The sequence below is a fragment of the Pelophylax lessonae genome (assembly GCF_965119305.1).
Source record: "Pelophylax lessonae genome assembly, chromosome: 12".
Taxonomy (NCBI): Eukaryota; Metazoa; Chordata; class Amphibia; order Anura; family Ranidae; genus Pelophylax; species Pelophylax lessonae.
Window position 1 is genome coordinate 135,066,246 of NC_138779.1, and position 24,053 is coordinate 135,090,298.

General features: G+C 47.0%; 1 protein-coding gene across 1 annotated transcript in view; it reads left to right on the forward strand.

Moving 5' to 3' along the window:
• Positions 1-24,053, forward strand: part of MRPL43 (mitochondrial ribosomal protein L43) — a 39,624-nt gene that overhangs the window by 5,576 nt on the left and 9,995 nt on the right. The window contains exon 2 of the mRNA XM_082273202.1: positions 1,434-1,540. Coding sequence (XP_082129328.1) covers positions 1,434-1,540 — 107 coding nt within the window. The remainder of the gene's footprint in view (positions 1-1,433; positions 1,541-24,053) is intronic.

Genomic DNA, 24,053 nt, shown 5'->3' on the forward strand with positions numbered 1-24,053 from the left:
GTGGTAAGAACAGGGCACCTAGAAAACAACTGTTTTATATACATAGATGGATAGAATTTCAAACCAAAATGCTTAGGCAAACCACCAGCATGTGTCCTTCAGATGCTTCAAGTATAACCAAAGGCAACAAAATGTTTGGTTTCATTTTTAAAGTAAGGATTATAACCCCTGTAAGGTTAATTTTTACTATCTGTGTCCTATTGTAGAGATTTACCTTCACTTCCTGTCCCAGTTAGTTAAACAGGAAGGGAGGGAATCTCTTGCGCGCCCCCCCCCCCCTTCCTGGTCACCATAACTAGTGTTCCCATTTGACAATTTCCCCTCTATTACTTTTCTGGTCACAACCCAAAATTTGGGGTTTCTTTTTCTTTCAATGATAATGGTAAACATGGCAAATAGTGAGGGTGAATCTCCCTAACTGGGACACACAGGAACAAAAACTGGCATGTTTTAAATCCCTTTGCACTCTATCTAAAACCAGATAAAAACATGTTCACATGCATCAAATATGCCATTTTACATGCAATCAAACAATTAACGGAGAATGTCACAACAAAAACAATATTGGCAAATGGATGCATGTGGGATATAAGGTCAAGAGGAGGCATCTCAGGGCTATACCAGCTATTTTCCGCAAGACTAGATAAGCTAGCGCATCAACTGGCATGGGAAGTGGAATTAGAAATGGAAATATCAAAGGAGGACTGGTCCTCCTGGTCAACCAGGACATATAAGAGAATGCTCAGCACAACTTTAATAGAATATAACTAAAGGTTATCCTGTTGGTACCTAGTATCGAAGAGAAAAACTTGTGTGAAAATTCTCAGAATATTTGAATGTCATTTGAAAGATTTAGTTTGCATGTAACGTTTGATATTGGAATGAATAGAGTTTACCGTTCGAGAAAAGGTTTCCATCACGCTCCTTTGAACTTTATCTTTACTGCGGTCAAAAACTAACATCAATTTGACGCACTAGTGCTTAGATGGATAGAATTTTGAACAAAAATTCTTGGGAAAATAATTTTCAAAGTTTGTTAATTTTTCTATGGCTGGCTTTAGCGGTGAGATTGTGTTGATCTGCGCAGCTCAGGGTGGATGGTGTGAACGAGTCCTTGCTGTCGTTACTGTATTAGGTGGTAATGTGTGCTGTATTATCCACTTTTACATGAGCAGTAGGAAGTGGAACTGGGAGTAGTCTGGTATGAGGTGTGATCTGCAAACCTAACAAACAGCAGGTGGTTTTCTATCATGTACAGCTCAAGCAGTGTGTATTAGTTGAGGTGACATGTCTGCAAATGTCAATCATGGTTAAGGTGGGACATTACGGTCATTATGTGCAGTGCAGAATGAAAAACAAGCATGGATAGTTGTGACCTTTTTTCTTTTCATTAGACTCCTTTTTATTGCCTAAAAAAATACCTCTGATTTCAGGGAGTTTATTGAAGAAAAGATAGTCGACTTTGCCAAGCAGAATCCCAGTGTTGTTCTCTATGTGAATCCCAAGCCATGCAGAATACCCAAACTGGTGGGGGAATACCGTAAGTACTGATAAATACATTGACAATTAAGTTTTCAACATAAACAATGAAAATCAGGGGCCTTATGAATCCTAGCAGATTCATTTTAGCCTCTTTCTGACCAGGCTTTTTCTGGAACTTTTCGTTTACAAGTTTTAAATTTTAGTATTTTTTGCTAGCAAATTATTTTGAACTCCCAAACATGAGATTATATATATATATATATATATATATATATATATATATATGATAGATATGATAGATCTCTTCCAGGTGCAAGCAATCAGGCCCTCCCAAAGGCCACATATAAGAAAAAAGTCCAAGATTTTCCTTCAATATTAACCAATGTTTCATCAAAATGCCATGTATGTATTTAGAAAAAGAACGGTATAGGGAAATGAACGGTTTTTTTATTATCCCTTATGATGTTTTTTTCTGAAGTTTCATTTCAATACCTGATTGCTTCCCGGTGTAAGATAATTATATATGGCAATTGAAATTATGTGTATTGTTCCTACCTGAAGAAGGGCTTGAACACATTTTCATAGCCCGAAACTGTTGTATTTGGAACTTTCAAATATTGATATATTTGTATACATTTTTTTCTTCAATAAATAAACTGTGCAGCAATACTGGACTTTTTTTAGATACTGTAGATATATAGAGCGAGATAGATTGCGTTTGAAAGACCGCTGCGCAAATACAGTGCGACAAAGTATTGCAACGATCTCCATTTAATTCTCTAGGGTTTCTGCTAAAAGTGTGTGTGTGTGTGTGTGTGTGTGTGTGTGTGTGTATGTGTATATATATATATATATATATATATATATATATATATATATATATATATATATATATATATTTATTTTAAAAAGAGACCCTAGAGAGTTAAATGGAGATCGTTGCAATACTTTGTCATATTTGGGCAGTGGTCTTTCAAACGTGTTTTATTTAAAAAAAACACACACTTTAATCAAAAATAAAAAAAACACCTGACTTAAAGTTACAGGTAACTAATTTTCTAGGAAGTCTTCCAGGATAGGCTCTGAGACCGAGGGTTCCCCCCTCCAGACAGGAAACCCAGTCGCATACCCCAATTAAAATAAAAGGCGGTCCTCCAGGCCCACACCTCAGTATCGCCAAGAACCGTAGGAAGGCACTAGAAGACAAAAACAATCATCACAGCATGATAATCTAACACCAGAAAAACACATCGAGGGGTAATCCCGGATGTCCTGGAGGACTTCCTAGAAAATGAGTTATCAGTAAGTCTCTAACTCAAGTTTTCTCCAATCGTCTTCCAGGACAGCCTCTGAGATGATGCGCAAGAACTCACCACTTAGGGTGGGACCACCGCCTGGAGGACTTTTACTTCCAAATGCCTGATCTTTGCTTGTAAGCAGATCCAGGCGATAATGCTTCGCAAAAGTAGAGTAGCTGGACCATGTAGCAGCTTTGCATATATTCTCTGGCGAAGAACCAGCTCTCTCTGCCCATGATGCCGACAAGGCACTGGTTGAGTGTGCGTTAATAATAAATGGAGGTGGGGTCCCCTTCTGGCTATAAAATTCAGCAATAGCTAATCTGGGCCTGTTGTGCTAGCTGTGGTGGACTTAGATGCTTTTTGACTTCTACGTGCACCTGCAAAAACTATATACAATCTGACTTTCTAAACTCTTTAGAATTCTTGATATAGCACAAGAGACTTGCAAATGTCTAACCGACTAAACATTTCCTCTTCCTTACTGGCAAGCGAGGGATAGAAAGTGGGTAATATAATATCCTGGGACCTATGAAAGGCTGAGGATACCTTCAGGAGAAATGCAGGATCTGTTTAAAGAACTACTCTTTCCTCGAAAATAGATAAGAATGGCTCCCTACTGGTAAGAGCCTGTAACTCGCTGACCCTTCGTGCTGACGTAATCGCCACCAAGAGAACGTTTAAGGTTAGCCATTTGATTGAAGATCCCTCCATAGGCTCAAAGGGGCTTAGCATTAATGCCTTAAGCACCAGAGAGAGATCCCGGGCTGGACAGGTTTTAACTGCCACTGGTATAGATTTGGATAAAGCCTTAAAGAAGTTTGATACAAAAGGATCCCGCTGCAGAGGGGTCTGAAGAAACACGCTAAGGGCTGAGGCTTGCACCTTTAAGGTGCTAGCAGAGAGCCCTTTGTCAGCCCCATCCTGGAAGGACTCAATTACTGTTAGGATATCTGGAATTCCATGGCCTTGATCGGACATTCAGGAGTTGGAACTTTTTCCACATTTTGGAAGAGATAGCTTGCGACAGTTAATGTCTTCACCACTTTTTCTGAAAACCCATGCGATCCTAGCTGTTCCTCAGAAGTCAGGTCGACAGCTTTAGTGTTGAAACCTGAGGGTGAAAAACTGGTCCCTGTTTGATCAAGTCCCTTATCTCTGGGAGGAGGATAGGGAGAATTGCAGATAGGCTTTGCAGCCTGGAGAACCATGGCCACTTGGGCCAAAAAGGGGGCCACCAAGATGAGATCGGTCTTCTCAGAGGAATTTCCATAGAACTTGCAAAAGTTACCTCACTGGGGGAAAAGCATATGCCAGGCTGAAAATCCAAGGATTATCCAAACCATCTATCCCTATCGCCTTATTCCCGAGGGTCTAAGGAAAATAACTTTTCGACTTTGTTCTTCTGGTATGCGAAGAGATCTATTTCTGGCATCCCCCATTTCTGAGTGATTACCGTAAACCCCACCTGATTTGTCATGGCTCAGCTAATGTTGACTGAGGAAATCCACCAATGATTTTTGAGAGCCTTTCAGGTGTATGGCTGAGATTGAAGCAAACTCTTGTTCTGCCCAAGCTGACTCCTCGTACCACCCTGCTTGTTGTATGCAACTGTAAGGTTGTCAAAACGAATCTGAAGATCAGAATCCTCTAGATCATACCAAAAGGCTGCCCGCTGGACTGCTAACAACTCACTCTGGTTGGAAGACATCTGGGCTTCTCTTGGGGACCAGGTCCCCTGGGCTACTCTGTTACCTAGATGTGCTCCCAAACCGAAATGACTGGCATCGGTGGTCAGAATCTTTGTCTGTGGAGTAGTCCATTCCAAAGGAATCTCTTGATCTTTGAGGGCAGGGAAACTCGAAAGTCCAAGGTATTTTTGCTTCCGTTCCAACTTCTTGTTAGAAATGCCTGCAATGGACATTGTTGGTGGAATCTCTCGCTCAGGGAACTGCAGATAAACAGGATGTCATGAGGCCCACTACCTTAGAAACCTCCCTTAGAGAGACTGATAGATTTCCCTGAAACTTTGACGCTAATCAGTCCATCGTTAGAAATTTTTTTCCCCTTGAAAAGGCGATCTCGTACCCTAGGTATGAGACTCTCTGGGATGGCATCGGGCAGGATTTGTCTCGGTTGATCAGCCAACCCAATGCCCAAAGATGATCCTAAACATCTTTCAGCTACGCTGCTAGTTGGTGACTGGATCTGGCTATCAAATGTAGATCCAAATAAGGAATGATCATAATCGTTTTTAAGCGTAAGGGAGCCAAACGGCAGAGCCTGACATTGGAAATTACGTACCTCTGAGCCCATCTTGACAGCCAATCTGATGAATTTTTGAAAACCCAGGTGAATCGGAACATGGAGATACAGTGGGTACGGAAAGTATTCAGACCCCCTTAAATTTTTCACTCTTTGTTATATTGCAGCCATTTGCTAAAATCATTTAGGTTCATTCTTTTTCCTCATGAATGTACACATAGCACCCCATACTGACAGAAAAACACAGAATTGTTGACATTGTTGCAGATTTATTAAAAAAGAAAAACTGAAATATCACATGGTCCTAAGTATTCAGACCCTTTGCTGTGACACTCGTATATTTAACTCAGGTGCTTTCCATTTCTTCTGATCATCCTTGAGATGGTTCTGCACCTTCATTTGAGTCCAGCTGTGTTTGATTATACTGATTGGAATTGATTAGGAAAGCCACACACCTGTCTATATAAGACCTTCCAGATCACAATGCATGTCAGAGCAAATAAGAATCATGAGGTCAAAGGAACTGCCTGAAGAGCTCAGAGACAGAATTGTGGCAAGGCACAGATCTGGCCAAGGTTACAAAAAGATTTCTGCTGCACTTAAGGTTCCTAAGAGCACAGTGGCCTCCATAATCCTCAAATGGAAGACGTTTGGGACGACCAGAACCCTTCCTAGAGCTGGCCGTCCGGCCAAACTGAGCTATCGGGGGGAGAAGAGCCTTGGTGAGAGAGGTAAAGAAGAACCCAAAGATCACTGTGGCTGAGCTCCAGAGATGCAGTCAGGAGATGGGAGAAAGTTGTAGAAAGTCAACCATCACTGCAGCCCTCCACCAGTCGGGGCTTTATGGCAGCGTGGCCCGACGGAAGCCTCTCCTCAGTGTAAGACACATGAAAGCCTGCATGGAGTTTGCTAAAAAAACACCCGAAGGACTCCAAGATGGTGAGAAATAAGATTCTCTGGTCTGATGAGACCAAAATAGAACTTTTTGGCCTTAATTCTAAGCGGTATGTGTGGAGAAAACCAGGCACTGCTCATCACCTGTCCAATACAGTCCCAACAGTGAAGCATGGTGGTGGCAGCATCATGCTGTGGGGGTGTTTTTCAGCTGCAGGGACAGGACGACTGGTTGCAATCGAGGGAAAGATGAATGCGGCCAAGTACAGAGATATCCTGGACAAAAACCTTCTCCAGAGTGCTCTGGACCTCAGACTGGGCCGAAGGTTTACCTTCCAGCAAGACAATGACCCTAAGCACACAGCTAAAATAACGAAGGAGTGGCTTCACAACAACTCCGTGACTGTTCTTGAATGGCCCAGCCAGAGCCCTGACTTAAACCCAATTGAGCATCTCTGGAGAGACCTAAAAATGGCTGTCCACCAACGTTTACCATCCAACCTGACAGAACTGGAGAGGATCTGCAAGGAGGAATGGCAGAGGATCCCCAAATCCAGGTGTGAAAGACTTGTTGCATCTTTCCCAAAAAGACTCCTGGCTGTATTAGATCAAAAGGGGGCTTCTACTAAATACTGAGCAAAGGGTCTGAATACTTAGGACCATGTGATATTTCAGTTTTTCTTTTTTAATAAATCTGCAACAATGTCAACAATTCTGTGTTTTTCTGTCAGTATGGGGTGCTATGTGTACATTCATGAGGAAGAAGAATGAACTTAAATGATTTTAGCAAATGGCTGCAATATAACAAAGAGTGAAAAATTTAAGGGGGTCTGAATACTTTCCGTACCCACTGTATGCATCTCTGAGATCCAGCGTGGCCATGAAACAAATCTGATACAGGATGTTTCTCACCGAAAAGATGGATTCCATCCTGAAGTGCTTGTATTTGAGAGGTTAATTCAGGGGCCCGAGATTGAGGATCAGGTGAACTTGCCTGATGGCTTTTTTCACCACAAAGATGTGAAATAAATATCTGTCCCTGCTCTTCCTGGGGAACATGCTTTTTCGGGCGGTTATCCCTATCTGGTTGTGCTTGCTGCCTCCGGCCACAAAAAGAGCTGCAGTCGCTTGTTCTCCTTCTGGATTCCGGGGAAGCCTTCTTTTTTCTGTCTGCAGTGCTTTCTCGCTCTTCCTCTAGGCCTGTTTCAAAAAGTTGATCCCCTGAAAAAAGGGATACTGCAGAGGTGTAGATGTTGAGTCCCCTGTCCATGGTTTTTAGCCATAGGGTTTGTCTAGCAGTGGATCTCGCTGCCAACTTGACTGACTCTGCCGAGGGCTCTGCCAAATAACCTACGGCTTTAAAAAGCAGAGGAAATGTTTTTAAAATCTGCTGTCTTGAGGTCTTGGTTGACAGGTGTAACTGAAGCTGGCAAAGCAAACACTCCAGATTTCTTGCAACGCAAGTTTCTGCCAAGGCTGGTTTTAGGGTGATAGAGGTAGAGTCCCAAGCCCTGCAAAGTAGGACATCATCCCTCTTGGCCATTGGGTCTTTCAGAGCCCCCATATCATCGAAGGCTAAGTCAGATTTTTTTTTTTAATATATATTTTTTTCTTTATATAGAGATCTTCGATAGGGGTGCGTCCAGCCTTGGTACCTTATTCCAAGGTTAAGACACATCTTCTGCAAAGGAGAACCTTTACAAACCCCCCGAGAAAAAAGGCTTTCTTTCCGGGTTCTGCCATTCCAAATTTATTGGAATCCACCAGAGCGCTATGGAATAGGAACACCCTCCATGACTTCTTAGCATGAGACCCCCTCATGCATTAGGTCATGCTTTGACAGCTGTACCTTTTTTTTTTTTTTTTTTTCTTCTTCTTCAGTCTCTAAGGTGTTGTAAATGGCTTTAAGTAGATCGTCAACATCATCAAGAGACAATTTGTATCTTGAGCCCCTGGAGGAGTCACCCTCCTCTCTGATGCCGAATCGGCCTGCAAAGAGGCTTGGGATCTGGGATCCTCCTCTGGGCCCTACTCCCCCCCCCCCCCCCTGGGTGGGGACAGATAGACCCGGTACCGCAGGACCCTGCATTTTCTCTATCAAACATTTAAATGATTTAAAGGTTGAAGCAATTTCATCCTTTACTGATGTCAGAATTTTTAGTGACTTGCGGTTACAGATTCATCTTTTACCAGACTATCCACACAACTACAGCATAAGGGCTTTTCCTAAGCAGAGCTTAGCCGCACATACAGCACATTTTCTGTTGGGGGCCGCCACCTTGGTCTTATCCTGGGCTTAAACCTATGTTAAGACAGGAGACAAACAGCATTTGAGGCCAGGCCTATAACAATGCACCACTGTGCAGGATAAAATGAAGAGTGCCCCTGACTGCTGAGACAATCCCGAAAGCCCATAGGGCCAAAAAAGGGGGAAAAAAATAAAAATCTCCCAGGTACATGCAAAAGGGACCCGATCCCCAGCTTACACAGCCTTGCTGGATCACACCTGAATAGCACCGGTAGCCCGATCTGTTTGGTGCCTGCGCCGCTTTAAATTATGCCGGAACCACGAGCCTCCGGTGCCTGCTGATGTCACTCGGCTGGCCACAATGCCTATGCAGCTTCCTGTTTAACCAGGCTGGAAAGCACTCGCTCAGCCCCCCCCTATAGGAAGTGACACGTTGGACGAAAATTCCTCACACAGTGAGGCACACCTAGCCGGCTGGGACACATGGGAGGCAGTCCATCAGCAGCGGACCTCTCTCTTTCTCCAAGGCAGAAGGCAGCCAAACCACAGCCCCACTCCACTCTCTAGGGAGGGAGCGTGTAGGCAACAAAAAGTACAGCCATAACTTTGCAGGGAAGCTCCACCAGACAACCTCCGAGACCTAGAGCTCCCCAGGTTCCTTCACGTGCGACCTATCCTCTCTGCAGCAGGATCCTTTTGTATCAAATTTCCAAATGTATCCAAATCTATACCAGTGGCAGTTAAATCCTGTCCAGACTGGGATCTCTCTGGTGCTTAAGACAATGCTAAGCCCCTTTTGAGCCTATGGAGGAATCTTCTATTAAATGGCTAACCTTTAAAAAACGTTCTCTTGGTGGCGGTTATGTCTGAACGAAGGGTCAGTGAGTTACATGCTCTTTCCAGTATTGAGCCATTCTTATCTATTTTCGAGGACAGAGTAGTTCTTAAACGGATCCTGCATTTCTCCCAAAGGTATCATATCTACGGCCTTTCATAGGTCCCAGGATATTATATTACCCACTTTCTATTCCTCTTCTGCCAGTAAGGAAGAGGAAATGTTTAGTCGGTTAGACGTTCGCAAAAGTCTCTTGTGGTATATCAAGAATTCTAAAGTCAGATTCTTTATTTATAGTTTTTGCGGGTATACGCAGAGGTCAAAAAGCATCTAAGTCCATCATAGCTGGATGGATGGAGGTGTGGGTCTGGAGGACCATCTTTTATTTTAATGTGGGTACGTGTTTCCTGTCTGGAGGGAGGAGCCTTAGGTCTCAGAGGCTGTCCTGGAAGACTGGAGAAAAAAAACACAATAGTTACCCCAATTTTTTTTGTATGTGAAAGATGTTACACCAAGTAAATAGATGTGTAACATGTCATGTTTTAAAATTGCACATGCTCGTAGAATGACAACAAACTACGATACTGAAAAATCTCCATAGGTGACGCTTTTTAAAAAAAAAAAAAAAAAAAGTCAGGTTACCCGTTTAGAGTTACAGAGGGGAATAGTGCTAGAATTATTGCTCCAGCGATCGCGGCGATAACTCACGTGTGAGTTAGTTTACATATGTGGGCTTGACTTATGTATGCATTTGCTTCTGGGTACATTATATAGAATTTTTTTTTTTTTTTTTTTGATCACTTTTATTGCTATTACAAGGAATGTAAACATCCCTTGTAATGGATGCAAGCATGACAGGTCCTCTTTAAGCAATCTGGGGTTAAAAATTGGAGGTGAATGCGCCACTGGGATCATTTTTTATCAGACGCCGAATCTCCCACAGAACAAACAAAAAAAATAAAAACAATACCGGGGTTATGGCAGCTAGCTGCTGCCATAGCCCTAGTAATAAACGTCAAATGAATGACAAATATACTTTGGGCGGTCGGCAAGTGGCTAGAGAAAGTCAACAAATAGTTCTAGGCTTCTATGGGCAATTCTTCCACTCAGTGGGAGAATCTGCTGGTACTGCAGCCCATGCTATACACTCTTAAGCTGGCAGCATGCTGAAGATCAGGTCTCTGCTCTCACACAGCACAGTGGTGTGGATCTCCAGCAGTTCTACAAAATGCTCCAATCAGCATTACTCAAGGAGTGTGTGTTGTGTGTATTGTCGATTGGAGCACAGTAGTTGTGACTTGACAGGTGCATGTCAGACATTGGAGATGTGAACTGCAGTGCTGTGCCTTGGCCTAGGGCGGCACTTTGTGGAGGGGCAGCAAAAAAAGCCACCCCCCCACGAAAAAAGCCCCCCTGACCCATCCTACACACATACAGTCCCCGGCGGCTTGCTGCAGCCCGACTCTTATGGGGCATACTTGGCCAGGGGGTGGGGGGCTGGTGCCTGACTGCACTTAATTCAAATGGTGGAGGCAGACCATAATGCTCCACCTATCCTCCTCTGTGCAGCATTCTTACATATTGCAACTTCTCCCCGGGTAAGGACTGTCTGTGTCAATAGGAGGAGAGAAGGAAGGATGGGGGAAAACCCCAGGCCGGGACAGCAGGTACGAATCATGATTAACGGGTTACTATTACTTCAATTAAAAATAAAGTGCTCGATATGCATTAAATTAATATACAGATCATAACTAATAAAGTGTTCCATGCTACAAACTCATTGAACTTTTACTGAATGTGGACTGTTTTTGTACTGCAAACTTGGCAGTACATGAACTTTTACTGAATGTGGACTGTTTAATGAGTTTGCATTGATTTTAGCATTTGTGAATAGTGCTACATGATGAAATCAATGCAAACTCATTAACCACTTTACCTCTGCTCACAGTAATATTACTGCGGCAGAGTGGCTCGTTATCGTCTGACGACGTAGTACTACATCGTCAGACACTCCCCCTTCTGGGCGGCGCTTGCGCGCCGCCGGAGGCTCGCTCCCGCTGTTTTCATTCACAGCGGGAGTCGGGCCAGGGGAGGAGCAGCGGCGATCGTCGGGGATCGAGTCTGGAGATCCGCCCGCTGTGTGTAAACACAGCGGGCGGATCTCCATAGTGACAGGGAGTGACAGATCGGACTGTTCAGCATAGCTGGACATCCGATCTGTCCATGACTCACTCAGTCACCTCCCCCCCCTACACGTCAGTAAGCACCAGGCATACATTAACCCCTCCCTCTCCAATAAAATTAACCCCTTCCCTGCCAGTGTCATTTTTACAGTAACAGTGCATATATATAGCACTGATTACTGCAGTAATGTCACTGGTACCCCCAAAAGTGTCAAAAATGTCAGTCAAGGGTCCGATCTGTCCGCCGCAATGTCGCAGTCCCGCAAAAAAAATCGCAGATCGCCGCCATTACGCGTTAAAAAAAAAAAACACCAAAAATTACAGAAATCTTTCCCTTTGTTAGTAAACGCAATAACTTTTGCGCAAACCAATCAAAATACGCTTATTGCGATTTTTTTTACCAAACATATGTAGCATAAAACAAATTGGCCAAAAATTTTTAAAAAAATTGGTTTTTACATCTTTTTTGGGGGGAATTTCATATAAAAAAATGTTAAAAATATTGTTGTTTTTTCAAAATAAACACTTTTTTTTTGTTTATAGCGCAAAAAGTAAAAATCGCACAGGTGATCAAATACCACCAAAAGAAAGCTCTGTTTGTGGGAAAAAAAGGACGTAAATTTCGTTTGGGTACGGCGTCGCACGACCGCGCAATTGTCAGTTGAATTCGCACAGCGCCGAATCGCAAAAAGTGGCCTGGACGGAAGACAGCAAAATCCTCCGGTGGTAAAGTGGTTAAACAGTCAACATTCAGTGAAAATACATGTACTGCAAAGTGCCCCGTGCTATAATTAATATACACTAATAAGCTGCACTGGTATGGGCTCTGATGGGACTTTACTAATCTGCACTGATGGCCACTGATGAGGGTGGGTCTTAAACAGGAAGGGGTGGGTCATATTTAAATTAGGGGGTGTACAAGTTTAGTCAGGCCTAAGGCAGCACTAAATCTAAATACACCACTGCTCTGTGCGAGGCACTGGGGAGTTTAGCATGGGCTGCAGAGTTAACACCTAAATACATCATACTTTCACTTTTTGTCCACTGCATCACAGTAATCGAAAACAAAGGTTTAACTGGGCTTTAATTATTGTGTTCTTATTGAAAGCATGTAGTATTTTTTTCACTACCCTGAAGTAAAACCTGTGGTTTGTGCATGCCTGGAAAAGCAGGTGGTTTACTTTGATGACCCCACCAGCATCATATAGTTGTGTGACAAGCACTGGTGACTGGATATTTAGTCATCCAGCACTGTCCCGGGGGCAGGGAAAAGCCAAGTCACAATTTAGGACAGTGTACATGGGCATTTAAAGCAGTTGTAAACTGCTGATCTTTTTTTTTTCTTCTTTCTTACCTGCAAGGCAAAGGCATAATGTGCTAGTATGCATCACATACTAGCTCATTGTTACCTGAAAACAAAGCGTTCCAGCAATGCGATCGCTGAAGGCAGCATCCATCTCTACCCGGTCTTCCTTCTGGGTTTGTGGCTTTGACTCTGACTGGCTGAAGTCACGATGACATCACAGGACAATGCTCTGAAGAAACAGCATGGGTGCCTGTTGCTTCAGAGTGCATGCGCCAGTGACGTAACCTGCTGCTAGCTCAGTAAATTATCTCCTAAATGGTGCATGTTTAGGAGATATTTACACTACCTATAGCAGTGGTAGGGAACGTGCGGGCTGCATCATTTGGTCCGGCCCACGCAGTATCCCGGTTGTCAGAATGGAGCCAATGCTTCCTGTATAGTTCCGACTCCGTCCTGACATTGAGTCACAGGCGGAGTGATATTAAATGCCTGTGAGGAGACCAAGTGCATTTGATATCACGCCGCCTGTGACTCAGACTGTCAGGACTGACAAGAGAGGAAACATTGGCTTTGCAGCATGCTTCCTCCAGCATGGCTCCTCACACTGTGTCTTGAGCCAGCATTTCCCACTAGCCAACAACCAGTTGCGAGTAGCAACATCATCAATACCAGCTAACATCACACACCTCACCAAAGAGAAGTAGTTTCAGCCATCACATTAGGGGTGAGTTGATGACATGTTTGACCAAATATAACAGGCTAATTTTGTACGGCCCCCCGAATGTTGTTATAAATATTCAAATGGCCCTTGGCAGAAAAAAGGTTCCCCACCCCTGACCTATAGGTAAGCCTTAATATAGTTTTACCTATAGGTAAAACTTAAAGATGGAAGTTTACTTCCTCTTTAAGATGGTAATTCAATTGTATTTTGCAAAAATAATTCAAAACTGTTTTTCATAACAGCTTGTTACCCAAGTTGAGTGTGCAAGTGGCAGGGAGAATTGTATGTTTTAGGTAACAAAGTGAATGGTGGTGGTCAACAGACTGTATCCCAAATGGGCCACTGTTTGCTGTGGTTTCACATGTACAAGGATATAGCAGATAAGTCAGAGAAAATGTAAAACATTCTAATAGTTTACTTGTTCCAGGTCAATGGCTGCCTTCTTGTATTCCTCATGACAAATGTCCTTTCTCTAGCGCTCATTGACAGACGTAGTCCTCGGTGATACAGCACCTTCGGGTTATGTTGCCTCCACAGGAGCAGGACTAGACAGGAAATTAAAAAGCTCTGGCCACACCCTAGGGGCAGTCCCAGAGGGTATATCCTCTCTCTCTCTGCCTCAGCAAATCAGTTATTTTCTGTCTAGTTAGGAGTAAGGACCTAGATACCTTGCTGGGATCTTAGGTCCTGGCAAGATTTTTTTCTTAAAAGATTTTTTAGACAGCTTTTTTTCTCCAGTGTTCCTGTGAGATCTTCAAGCAAGAAAGCTGAACTGGGCGACGGGCTGGATGTTGAGATCCGGTGGTCACCCCAGTTCAGCCCACGAGCGCGTGCAGGCCATAGCTCCGCGCTGGGTCGGCCGCGACAAAGTCCCATTAAAGGACTGACCCCGCGAGTTAAACGTCTCGCTGAAACGCCAAAGACCATGAGTCACGGCGTCCATATCGGTCGACAGCCCTCCCTCCCGGTGGAGAAGAGTACTGTCAGGAGTTGGTGCCCGCCTGGTTCCGGTATGGTGAGTAGTATGTTCCCCCTTTCCCCCTGACGGGTCTTGTGGTGAACGCGGGCCCCTCTCTGTATGGTAAGATAGAGTCCCTCTCTATCCTATAAATGACACAGATCCTCCTACTTTGAGTGTGATTTTATGTGCAAAAAGCCAGGAGGCTTGGTTTTGGGAGCTAACAATCTAATTGTATACATGTTAAAAAGATTGTAATCAGTGGCATTCTGGGAATCTTACGGTGATAAGAATAAGCTACCTACCAGTCAGAAGCCACGGATATGTAGACTGCCTTCCTAATCAGATCTCCAGCTATTAGCAGGCCTCCCGAATGGCCATGCGGTCCGCCAGGGCCGGTACCGCCAACCACGCCAAATCCCCATGCAGAGAGAGTGTTGTGTGCCCTGCAGCACACCGCTATTCAGTACAGGCCGCCGCCATTTTTTTTGCTGGATCGCACGAGCCGCCATTTTGGCGTAGCCTCGTGTCTCCAGCATGGGGGCGGCCATGTTTGAGGTGATCCAAACACCTCGTGGAGCTAGGGGAGGCGCCGGAAGGCGTGCAGAGGGGCGGAGCCGCCTCCTTTCTTCCTGGGCAGCCAGCCAAAAGACTTCCTGTTTGTCTAGACAGCGCTGTAACCTGTTGCAGTTAAACTCTGAGCATCTAGTGGTGAGCCTGGGGGTCTATCTCTCTCTCGATCGATAGGGATCCCTAGCAGGTAACACTAAGGGGCTTTTTGTGGCGCTGGGGGTCTGGAAAAAAAAAAAAAAAAAAAAGTTTTTTATTTTTGAATTATATTATCCAGGAAGTGACTGGAATTATCATGGACCCTGCCACACACATTCCCCCACCTGTTTCCCTCGAGGGGGCCACGGGACCCGCCGGTGCACAGAGTGTAGAGTCATTTACAGCAATTTTGGAGTCTATGGTGGCTCGGGTGGAGGCGGCCTGTCAGGGACGGGGGTCAAGGAAGCGACCCCCGCCTACCCCTATACTATCTTACACCTCTGACTCAGATTCAGAGATGGTCACTGCAGTTGCAGGTTCCTCTGCAAGGGCTGTTATATCAGGTAAAGCCCCCTCAGACAGTGAGGAGGACGCTTCTTCTCCCGCTATAATTCAGGAAGAAGCATTGGTGGACGCACTAGTTGTGGCAGTGCAGGAAACCTTAAAACTTGAGGCTTTACCGGCAGAGGCAACTGAAACAGAGATTCCTTTTGGTACTAATAAGCCCATCAAAACGGTGAAGGTTTTTCCTGTACCCAAATGTTTCGGTAATCAGATTAAAGGAGAATGGGAGCATTCTAAAGGGAGGTGATGCAGTATATACGATACAGAGGGCTTGGATAGCCCAGGACCTTGGGTCCATATAACTGGAATATATGTTTGTTGTAAGCCCCCTTTCCTGCCTCTAATACTTTCTCAGCCTGAAGAGAGGTTAACGTGGTCGTCACAATTGACCCGTATCCCGAGGATATATTTCTTATCAAGTGCACAGTGGAAGGTGTCTGGCTCCCGGATTATAATTGTGGTGATTATCGTAATGTGAATGCTAGATTTATTGCATCTGGGAGTGAATGTACACATAAGGACGAATAATTTAGGAAGAGGACATCCACCTGCTAAGGGGTGACTTTACCCCAAGAGGCTATAGTGGAACTATCCCCAGAAGCCTTGCCTTTGATGAAGTAGTCGGGACCCAGCATATCAGACTCGGTGCAAGAAAAATATACCCTTGAGGTCTATTTGAGGTTTATTTTAGACTCTATATGGTGAATATGGAAGCAATATCTTCCGAACGGCATATGTATCGCTGCAGCCCTGTCGCCTAATACCGGTCACTGCTAAGAAGGAAACATCGGTCTGTTATGGTCTCTCAGGCCCTGAGGAAGCCTTGAGCGAAACGCGTCGGCTTGCTGGGGACCTACCGTGACCGAACTCAGCTTGAGACCCATCTTCCATCCTATACAGGCTTTGTCTTTTGGCTTTAATCCCTACGGGATATGTTTCTAGACCAACAGTGACATTATATGTTTTGATTTTATCTGTATGTCAGTGTGTTGCAATGATACATGCATGGTAGCCCATGCGGGTTTTTTATTCTCTTTATGTATCAATAAAATGTATTTTTGATTTTATAATTAGTTTTGTCTCTGATCCTTCTACTCCCACTGGCCCGCAAAGCCCCGCCTTTTCTATCTCAAGTTTTTTCATTAGTCCCCAACAGGGGTAAGGGCCTATATTGCACGGCAATTTTTGTGTACATTCTAAACGTACCTTTACTATTTCCAAGCGTATTGCTAGACGCTATTCGTTTGAGGAATCCATCATTAAGAAATGGACGGTACCACCAGTGGTGGATCCACCTATTTCCAGGCTGAATAAAGCCACGGTTATCCCAGTGGAGGACACTTCGTCCTTTAAGGATCCGGTGGATCGAAAGATGGAAGCAGAGTCCCGCACCATCTTCTCTTTGATAGGGTCAGCATTTAGACCAGTAATTGTTATTGGTCTAGTTTCCCAGACACTTACGGAATGGGCGAGAATGGTACGCCAAGACCTTAGGGGAAAAGATATTCCCCAGGAGACATCTGATTTGATGGAACAGATTATACAAGGGCTACAGTTTATCTGTGACGCAGCTTTGGACACTACTCCCTTATTAGGGCATGCATCTATGTCAGCGGTGATCCTCAGACGTGTGCTGTGGTTAAAATGCTGGTCAGCTGACCTAGGTTCCAAAAAGACCTTGACAAATCTCCCCTTTCAGGGGAATCGTCTATTTGGGGCCAACCTAGATGAAATCATTAAGGATGCCACTGGGGGCAAGAGCACTTTCTTGCCACAGGCTGCTAAAGCTAAGGGACCTCGCAACAAGCGAGGACCTTTCTTTACCGACCATAAAGGGCGCCCGGCTGGTACAAGCGGGAAAGGCAAGAATCCTCCAGGAGGGTTCAAGAAGGGCTGGTCGGACAAGCAGAGGACCAACCCAGCCAAACCCGAAGCAAAGGAGTACACAGCCTGAAGGTGCGCCCCCACCCGGGTTCAGGGTGGGGGGACGTTTTCACCGGTATTCAGGACATTAGATCGAGCATCAACCACTACTACCGGTGCGATTCTTCCCTTCCAACATTTAAGTACTACAGGAAGCGGTAGTTACCGTTCCCTGAATAGATCTTTTCCTTTACCTTTTCCTAAGATTAGTCCCTATACCTCACAGGAATCGGATCTGGTTGACCAGATAGGCCAAGTAGCCTCTAGTCGGGTGACTTCGGTCCCTGAGGTTCAACCAGAAAAGATCACCCTTCCTGATAACAATCAGGTATCTGATAAATGTGTGGGAACAGAAAACGACCAGACTTTCTCGGATGGTCGGGGCCAGATACCTCTAGGGACGCCTGGTTCAGATTCTATCAGCGCCAGTGGTCCTAGAAATTCTAGGCTGGCCTCCTCAAGCCGGCCTGGCCGACTTGGACATGCTAGTCGCAGACGTTCCGTGGGAACTTCGTCTCAGGGAGTGTCTGTGGTCTCAAGGACCAATTTACCATCATGCTTTACAGTCGCTGGTTTTAATGGCCTGGCCATTGAGACCCAAGTACTGAAGGACAGAGGTTTGTCTACTTCAGTCATTCCTACCCTTATTAAAGCAAGGAAAGCGACTTCCAGCAAGGTCTATTATCACACATGGAAGACTTATATTGCGTGGTGCGAATCTTTAGGATTTCCTCCACGTACCTATTCGGTGACTCGAATATTGGCCTTTTTGCAACAAGGGGTTGAGCAGAAGCTAGCCTTGAGCACCATCAAGGGTCAAGTTTCAGCATTAGCAATCTTCTTTCAGAAGCCTTTAGCTACCAAGTCCTTGGTGCGGAATTTCATCCAGGGGGTGCGGCACCTGGCTCCACCAGTCCGCGCGCCCTTACCGCCCTGGGATCTTAATTTGGTTTTGTCGGTTCTACAGAAACCTCCCTTTGAAAACATCAGGGAGATTCCCTTGCTTACTTTATCCCAGAAGGTGGCCTTCTTGGTGGCTATTACTTCTGCTCGCAGGGTGTCAGAACTGGCTGCATTATCATGCCAGTCCCCATACCTAGTGATTCAAGGTAGTACTTCATCCTAAGCCATCTTTTCTTCCTAAGGTGGTTTCAGATTTTCATCTCAATGAAGATATTGTACTACCTTCCTTGTGTCCTCAGCCCAAGCATCATCGGGAACATGCGTTGCATTCCTTAGATGTGGTTCGGGCAATCAGGGTATACCTGAAAGCTACGGAATCATTCCGTAAGACGGATTCACTTTTTGTGATCACGGATGGCCCCAGAAAGGGTTTGCCTGCATCTGCCGCGACCATTGCCAAATGGATTAGACAAACGGTGGTACAGGCTTATTCTATTAAGGGTCAGAGTCCTCCGTTCCCTGTTAGGGCGCACTCCACTCGAGCGCTCAGTACTTCCTGGGCCTTTCGCCATCAGGCGTCAGTGGTCCAGGTATGTAAGGCGGCCACCTGGTCGTCGGTACATACCTTTACAAAATTCTATAAAATTGATGTGACGGCATCGGCGGATGCCTCATTTGGCCGCAAGGTTTTGCAGGCCGCAATTTGAGGAGACCGGTGGTCTACCTCGAGGGTTTTTTCTGTTTGAAAAAAAAATAAAAAATTTTTTCTCTTTTTGTTGAGTCTCATCATTAAGGATGAGCATTGTAAACTTCTAGTTGGCACCGGTTGGGCCTTCTAGATTGGGATTTGATTTTCATTTTCCCACCCCTCATTTGTGATACTGCTCTGGGACGTCCCGAAGGTGCTGTATCACCGAGGACTACGTCTGTCAATGAGCGCTAGAGAAAAATGGATTTCTCTTACGTCCTCCGACAGTCGCCGCCTCTTCATATTCGTCACATATGGGGTATTAGACTTTGCTCCGAAGGAGTAGCTAGGCAACAGAATATGTTAATAAAGCTTTTAACATATCCAACATATCCCACCCTCAAGGGGTGGTCCCCTCAGTCAATACCCTCCTACTTCCTGCAACCATATCTCAGTTTTTAATGTCTAGCTTGTCAGGAGTGGCTGGCTCTCTCTGTGCTGGGACTTTATGTCCCAGACTCTTTCTTCTTTTTAATATTTTGTTTTGAGTTTTTCTCTCTACCTTTACTTAGCTGTTGTTTTATCAGCGTTAGTTAGTTCTTCGGACGAAGAGGATCATGCGGACTGGGTCTCGGGCTGATCCCCCTGGTCGCAGGTCGTGGGTCAGTGGCTTCCCAGTCTGCCATCGAGCGTTCAGCCAGGTAACGCTCCTGGCATAGTGAACGACCCATCCCTGTTCGGTGCAGGGATGCTTGGTGAGGTGGCTACCTCACTGGACGCTGTGCGGTTTCTTAACCCACGTTCGGAGCGTCTTGTATGCGACTCTCCCTGCCTCATGTGTAGCGGCTTGTTCGCCTGTGCGGGTCCCCCACACCGTGGTGAGGTAAGTGTATTTATGTGGGGACCTGTCTGTCTGGAGGGGTGTCAGTCTGGGACTGTGTAACCTGTCTCTATGCACACTGTTTGTCTCCCTATCTCTCGGCTGCATGCTGTGGGCTGCAAGGGGGGGGGGGAGTTGTGTGGCACTATGGGTGTCAGCATGATCAGTGTGGAAAGCTGTGTGCTGTGGGGCATGTTTTATGGCATGTTTGGGCACTTACAGCGATCGCTGCGGCGATCGGTTCTGTTTTTTTTTTTACATACAGACATGTGTGCATTACTGCACTGTGGAGCGACGGTTTCGGCGCCAAAAGACGCCATTTTGCCTGCCCTCGCTCCGGCCGCATGTTTTACATGCATGGCGGCCATTTTCTTGTAGCCTCCATAGGTTTACATAGAGCGCCCTAGCAGCATCACTTCCTCTTCCCAGGAACACCGATCGAGGCAGCAGCAGCGGCGAGGGTCTCCTCAGGTTTTATACTTCTGTTTCTTGCTATCCATTGCCTGTGTTCAGTTTACATATCCCTGTGGGGGGTCTCATTGTGCTTAGTGTGACGCGGTGGGCTGCGCTTGCCGCGCTTGCTGAAAGGGGCAGTTAACCCTTGGTTGTCTGGCATTACAGGGGCAATGGATTCTCAGGAGGGCAAATTTCCTACAGTATTGGTGGAAAGCCAGGGGACCGCTGCTTCCCCCCCAGGGGGGGATTTAGCCACTATTGTGGCTGGACTTGCTGCTCAGGTGCAAATGCTGGTGGCTGCTCAATCTACCAAAAGGCCCAGAGTTGTGCTCTCCTCTGATTCTGAGGGTGAAGGTGATGGGGCTGTTCTAGCTGGGGCTTCCCTATCGGGGTCCCGCTCCTCTCTTGATCTAGTGGGGTCTGAGGTGGAGGCTGAAGTTGAGGGGGTTGATAATTCTCCCCCTGGCTCGCCTGAAGAGCTTGCAATCATGGATGAGTTGATTGCTTCTATTAAGCAAACGCTACGTTTGCAGGACGAAGTGTGTCCCCCCGCTGCCTTGGCGGCTTATGGGACGCAGAGGAAACGCAGGACGCCACAGGTTTTCCCCTGCAATGCTGATTTTCAGCGCGCTGTTAAGGATCAATGGCGCGATCTGCGCAAACCTTTTGCGGTACCAAGTAGATTCAAGCTGCGTTATCCTTTTTCACCTGCCACTGATGAAAGGTGGTGCGTGCCTCCACCAGTGGATCATGCGATTGCGGTTTTGAACAAGGCCACTGCGATTCCTGCAGAGGGTTCACCCATTTTCCGTGATGCCACAGATAGGAGACTGGAGTCTCTGGCCCGTCATACGTATTCTGTTACGGGTTCTATGCTTAAAGCTCTGTTTTGCTTCTCTCATGGCGGCCCAGGCGATCGCAAGTTGGACGCAGATGCTTAGGCGCGTCTTGGTGGCCGACTCGGCCTCGCCGGCGACCCTGGATATGGTGGATCAGATCCACCAGGGTGTCATGTATCTGTGTGATGCGGACCTGGACCTGATTCCGTTGGCTGCACGGGTGCACAGTGTGGCGGTGTTGTCTCGCCGCCTGGTTTGGTTAAAATGTTGGTCGGTGGACCAATCTTCGCGTAAGACCTTAGCCAATCTGCCTTATGATGGGTCTCGCCTTTTTGGGGAGTCCCTGGATGTGTTGATTAAGGGAATCACCGGGGGTAAGAGCACTCTCTTGCCCCATTTCCCCAAGGCTAAGGGGGCTTCTGGGAAGAAGCATGCTAATTTTCGGCCCCCTCAGGGGTCCTTTCGTGCCTTTCGGCCGCACTACAAGGGCAAGCCGTTCAAAGGTCAAGGCTCTCAGAAGAAGCCCTGGTCTGGTAAGCAGAAGTCCGGCCAATCCGGACCTGCAGCCCATAACAGTTCGGCCTGAAGGGGCGCCCTCACCCAGTTTTGGGGTGGGGGGACGCTTGCTCGGTTTTCTTCAGCCCTGGTTGGCCCGTGTGCGGGACAGATGGGTTCAGGAAATCGTTCGGTCTGGTTACAAGATCGAGTTTCTCTCTCGGCCGGAGAGCAGATTTTTTCCTTCAAATCTTCAACTGTCTCCGGAGCGCCTGCGGGACCTACACCTGGCGGTGCAGGACCTGAGGGCTCAGGGAGTGGTGGTTCCGGTGCCTCATCGGGACAGATTTCGGGGGTTTTATTCAAACCTGTTCACCGTGCCCAGGAAGGAGGGCAAGGTTCGTCCGATTCTGGACTTGAAGGCTCTGAACTGCTCTGTGCGGGTTCGCAAGTTCCGCATGGAATCCCTGCGGTCGGTGGTGGCTGCCCTGATTCCGGGGGAATTCATGGCCTCCATCGATTTGAAGGATGCGTATCTTCACATCCCCATCTTCGAGGGTCACCAGAGGTACCTTCGATTTGCCATTGCGGAGGATCACTACCAGTTCGTGGCGTTGCCTTTTGGCCTCGCCTCGGCTCCGCGGGTCTTCACCAAGGTGCTTGCACCGGTTCTGGCATTATTGAGGGCCCAGGGCATTTCTGTCCTGGGGTATCTGGACGACATTCTGGTTCGGTCTGCGACCAGCCAGGGTCTGGAGCAGGACCTGTCTGTCACGATGCAAACTCTGCAGGAGTTTGGTTGGACGATAAATTTTCCAAAGTCGGCACTGAGTCCGTCTGTTCGTCTTCCCTACCTGGGAATGATTTTGGACTCGGTGCAGGCGAAGGTCTTCCTGCCGGACGACAAACTCAGAACTCTTCAGGAGGAAGTCAGGTCCCTCCGGGATGTTCCGCAATCGTCTCTACGGACGTGCATGAGATGTCTGGGATTGATGGTCTCGGCCTTCGAGGCGATTCCCTTCGCCCAGTTTCACACGCGGGGTCTCCAAGCGGAGATCCTGTCCAAGTGGGACGGGCGACCTCAATCTCTGGATCTTCAGATCTCGTTGAGTCATCGCACCAGAAAAGACCTTCTGTGGTGGCTCCAGTCCCCGATGGTGTCCGGGGGCAAGTCGTTTCGTCCTATCTCGTGGACGGTAATCACCACGGATGCCAGCCTGTCGGGCTGGGGTGGTGTTCTGGGCGTTCTGTCCACCCAGGGAACTTGGTCGGAGGGGGAGTCCTCCCTTCCGATCAACATTCTGGAATTGCGTGCGATAAGTCTCTGTCTTCGTCGCTGGACGGACCGGCTGCAGGGCTGCCCGGTTCGGGTGCAGACGGACAATGCCACGGCGGTGGCCTACATCAACCACCAAGGGGGCACCAGGAGTGCCCGAGCGGCTCGGGAAGTGGCCGACATTCTGTCTTGGGCCGAGACTCATGTCCCGGCGATAACGGCGGTTCACATTCCGGGGGTGGAGAACTGGCAGGCGGACTATCTGAGTCGCCAGACCCTGGATCAGGGGGAATGGTCTCTCCACCCGGCTGTCTTCCAGATGTTGTGCGCGAAGTGGGGTCTTCCAGATGTGGACCTGTTCGCGTCACGTCTCAACAACAAGGTGAGGAGGTTCGTGGCACGGACGCGCGACCCTCGGGCAGACGCGTCGGACGCGTTAGTGGCCCCGTGGCATCAGTACAGACTGATGTATGCGTTTCCACCGATCCAGTTGCTGTCCAGGTTCCTTCGCAGGTTTCAATCGGAACGCAGCATGGTGATTCTTGTGGCTCCGGACTGGCCTCGCCGGTCCTGGTACGCAGACCTCGTGAATCTGGCGGTCGACGCCCCGTGGCGTCTGCCTCTTCGAGACGATCTACTGTCTCAAGGACCGATATACCATCCTGCTTTACAGTCGCTGGCTTTGACGGCCTGGCTGTTGAAACCGAGGTCCTGAAGGAGAGGGGTCTCTCTCCGGAGGTCGTTCATACTTTAATCAACGCGAGGAAGTCTTCCTCTGGGAAGGTTTACTACCGTACTTGGAAGGCCTATTTTGCCTGGTGTGAGTCCAGGGGGTTTTCACCCCGCACGTACTCGGTGTCCCGTGTGCTGTCTTTCCTTCAAGCGGGTGTTGATCAGCGCTTGGCGCTGGCTACGATAAAGGGTCAGGTGTCTGCTTTGGCCGTTCTGTTTCAACGTCCCGTGGCATCCAACCTTTTGGTTGGCACCTTTATTCAGGGTGTGCGGCATCTGGTTCCTCCTAGGAGGGATCCTCTGCCCCCTTGGGACTTGAATCTAGTCCTATCTGTGTTACAACGTGCTCCTTTTGAACAGATCAGGGAGATCTCGTTGTCTATGTTATCCAAAAAGGTCGCCTTTTTGGTGGCGATCACTTCGGCTCGCAGAGTGTCGGAGCTGGCGGCTTTGTCCTGCAAGTCTCCGTACTTGGTTATTCATTTGGATAAGGTGGTCTTGCGACCTAATCCTTCCTTTCTTCCGAAACGTGTTTCGGAATTCCATCTTAATGAGGAC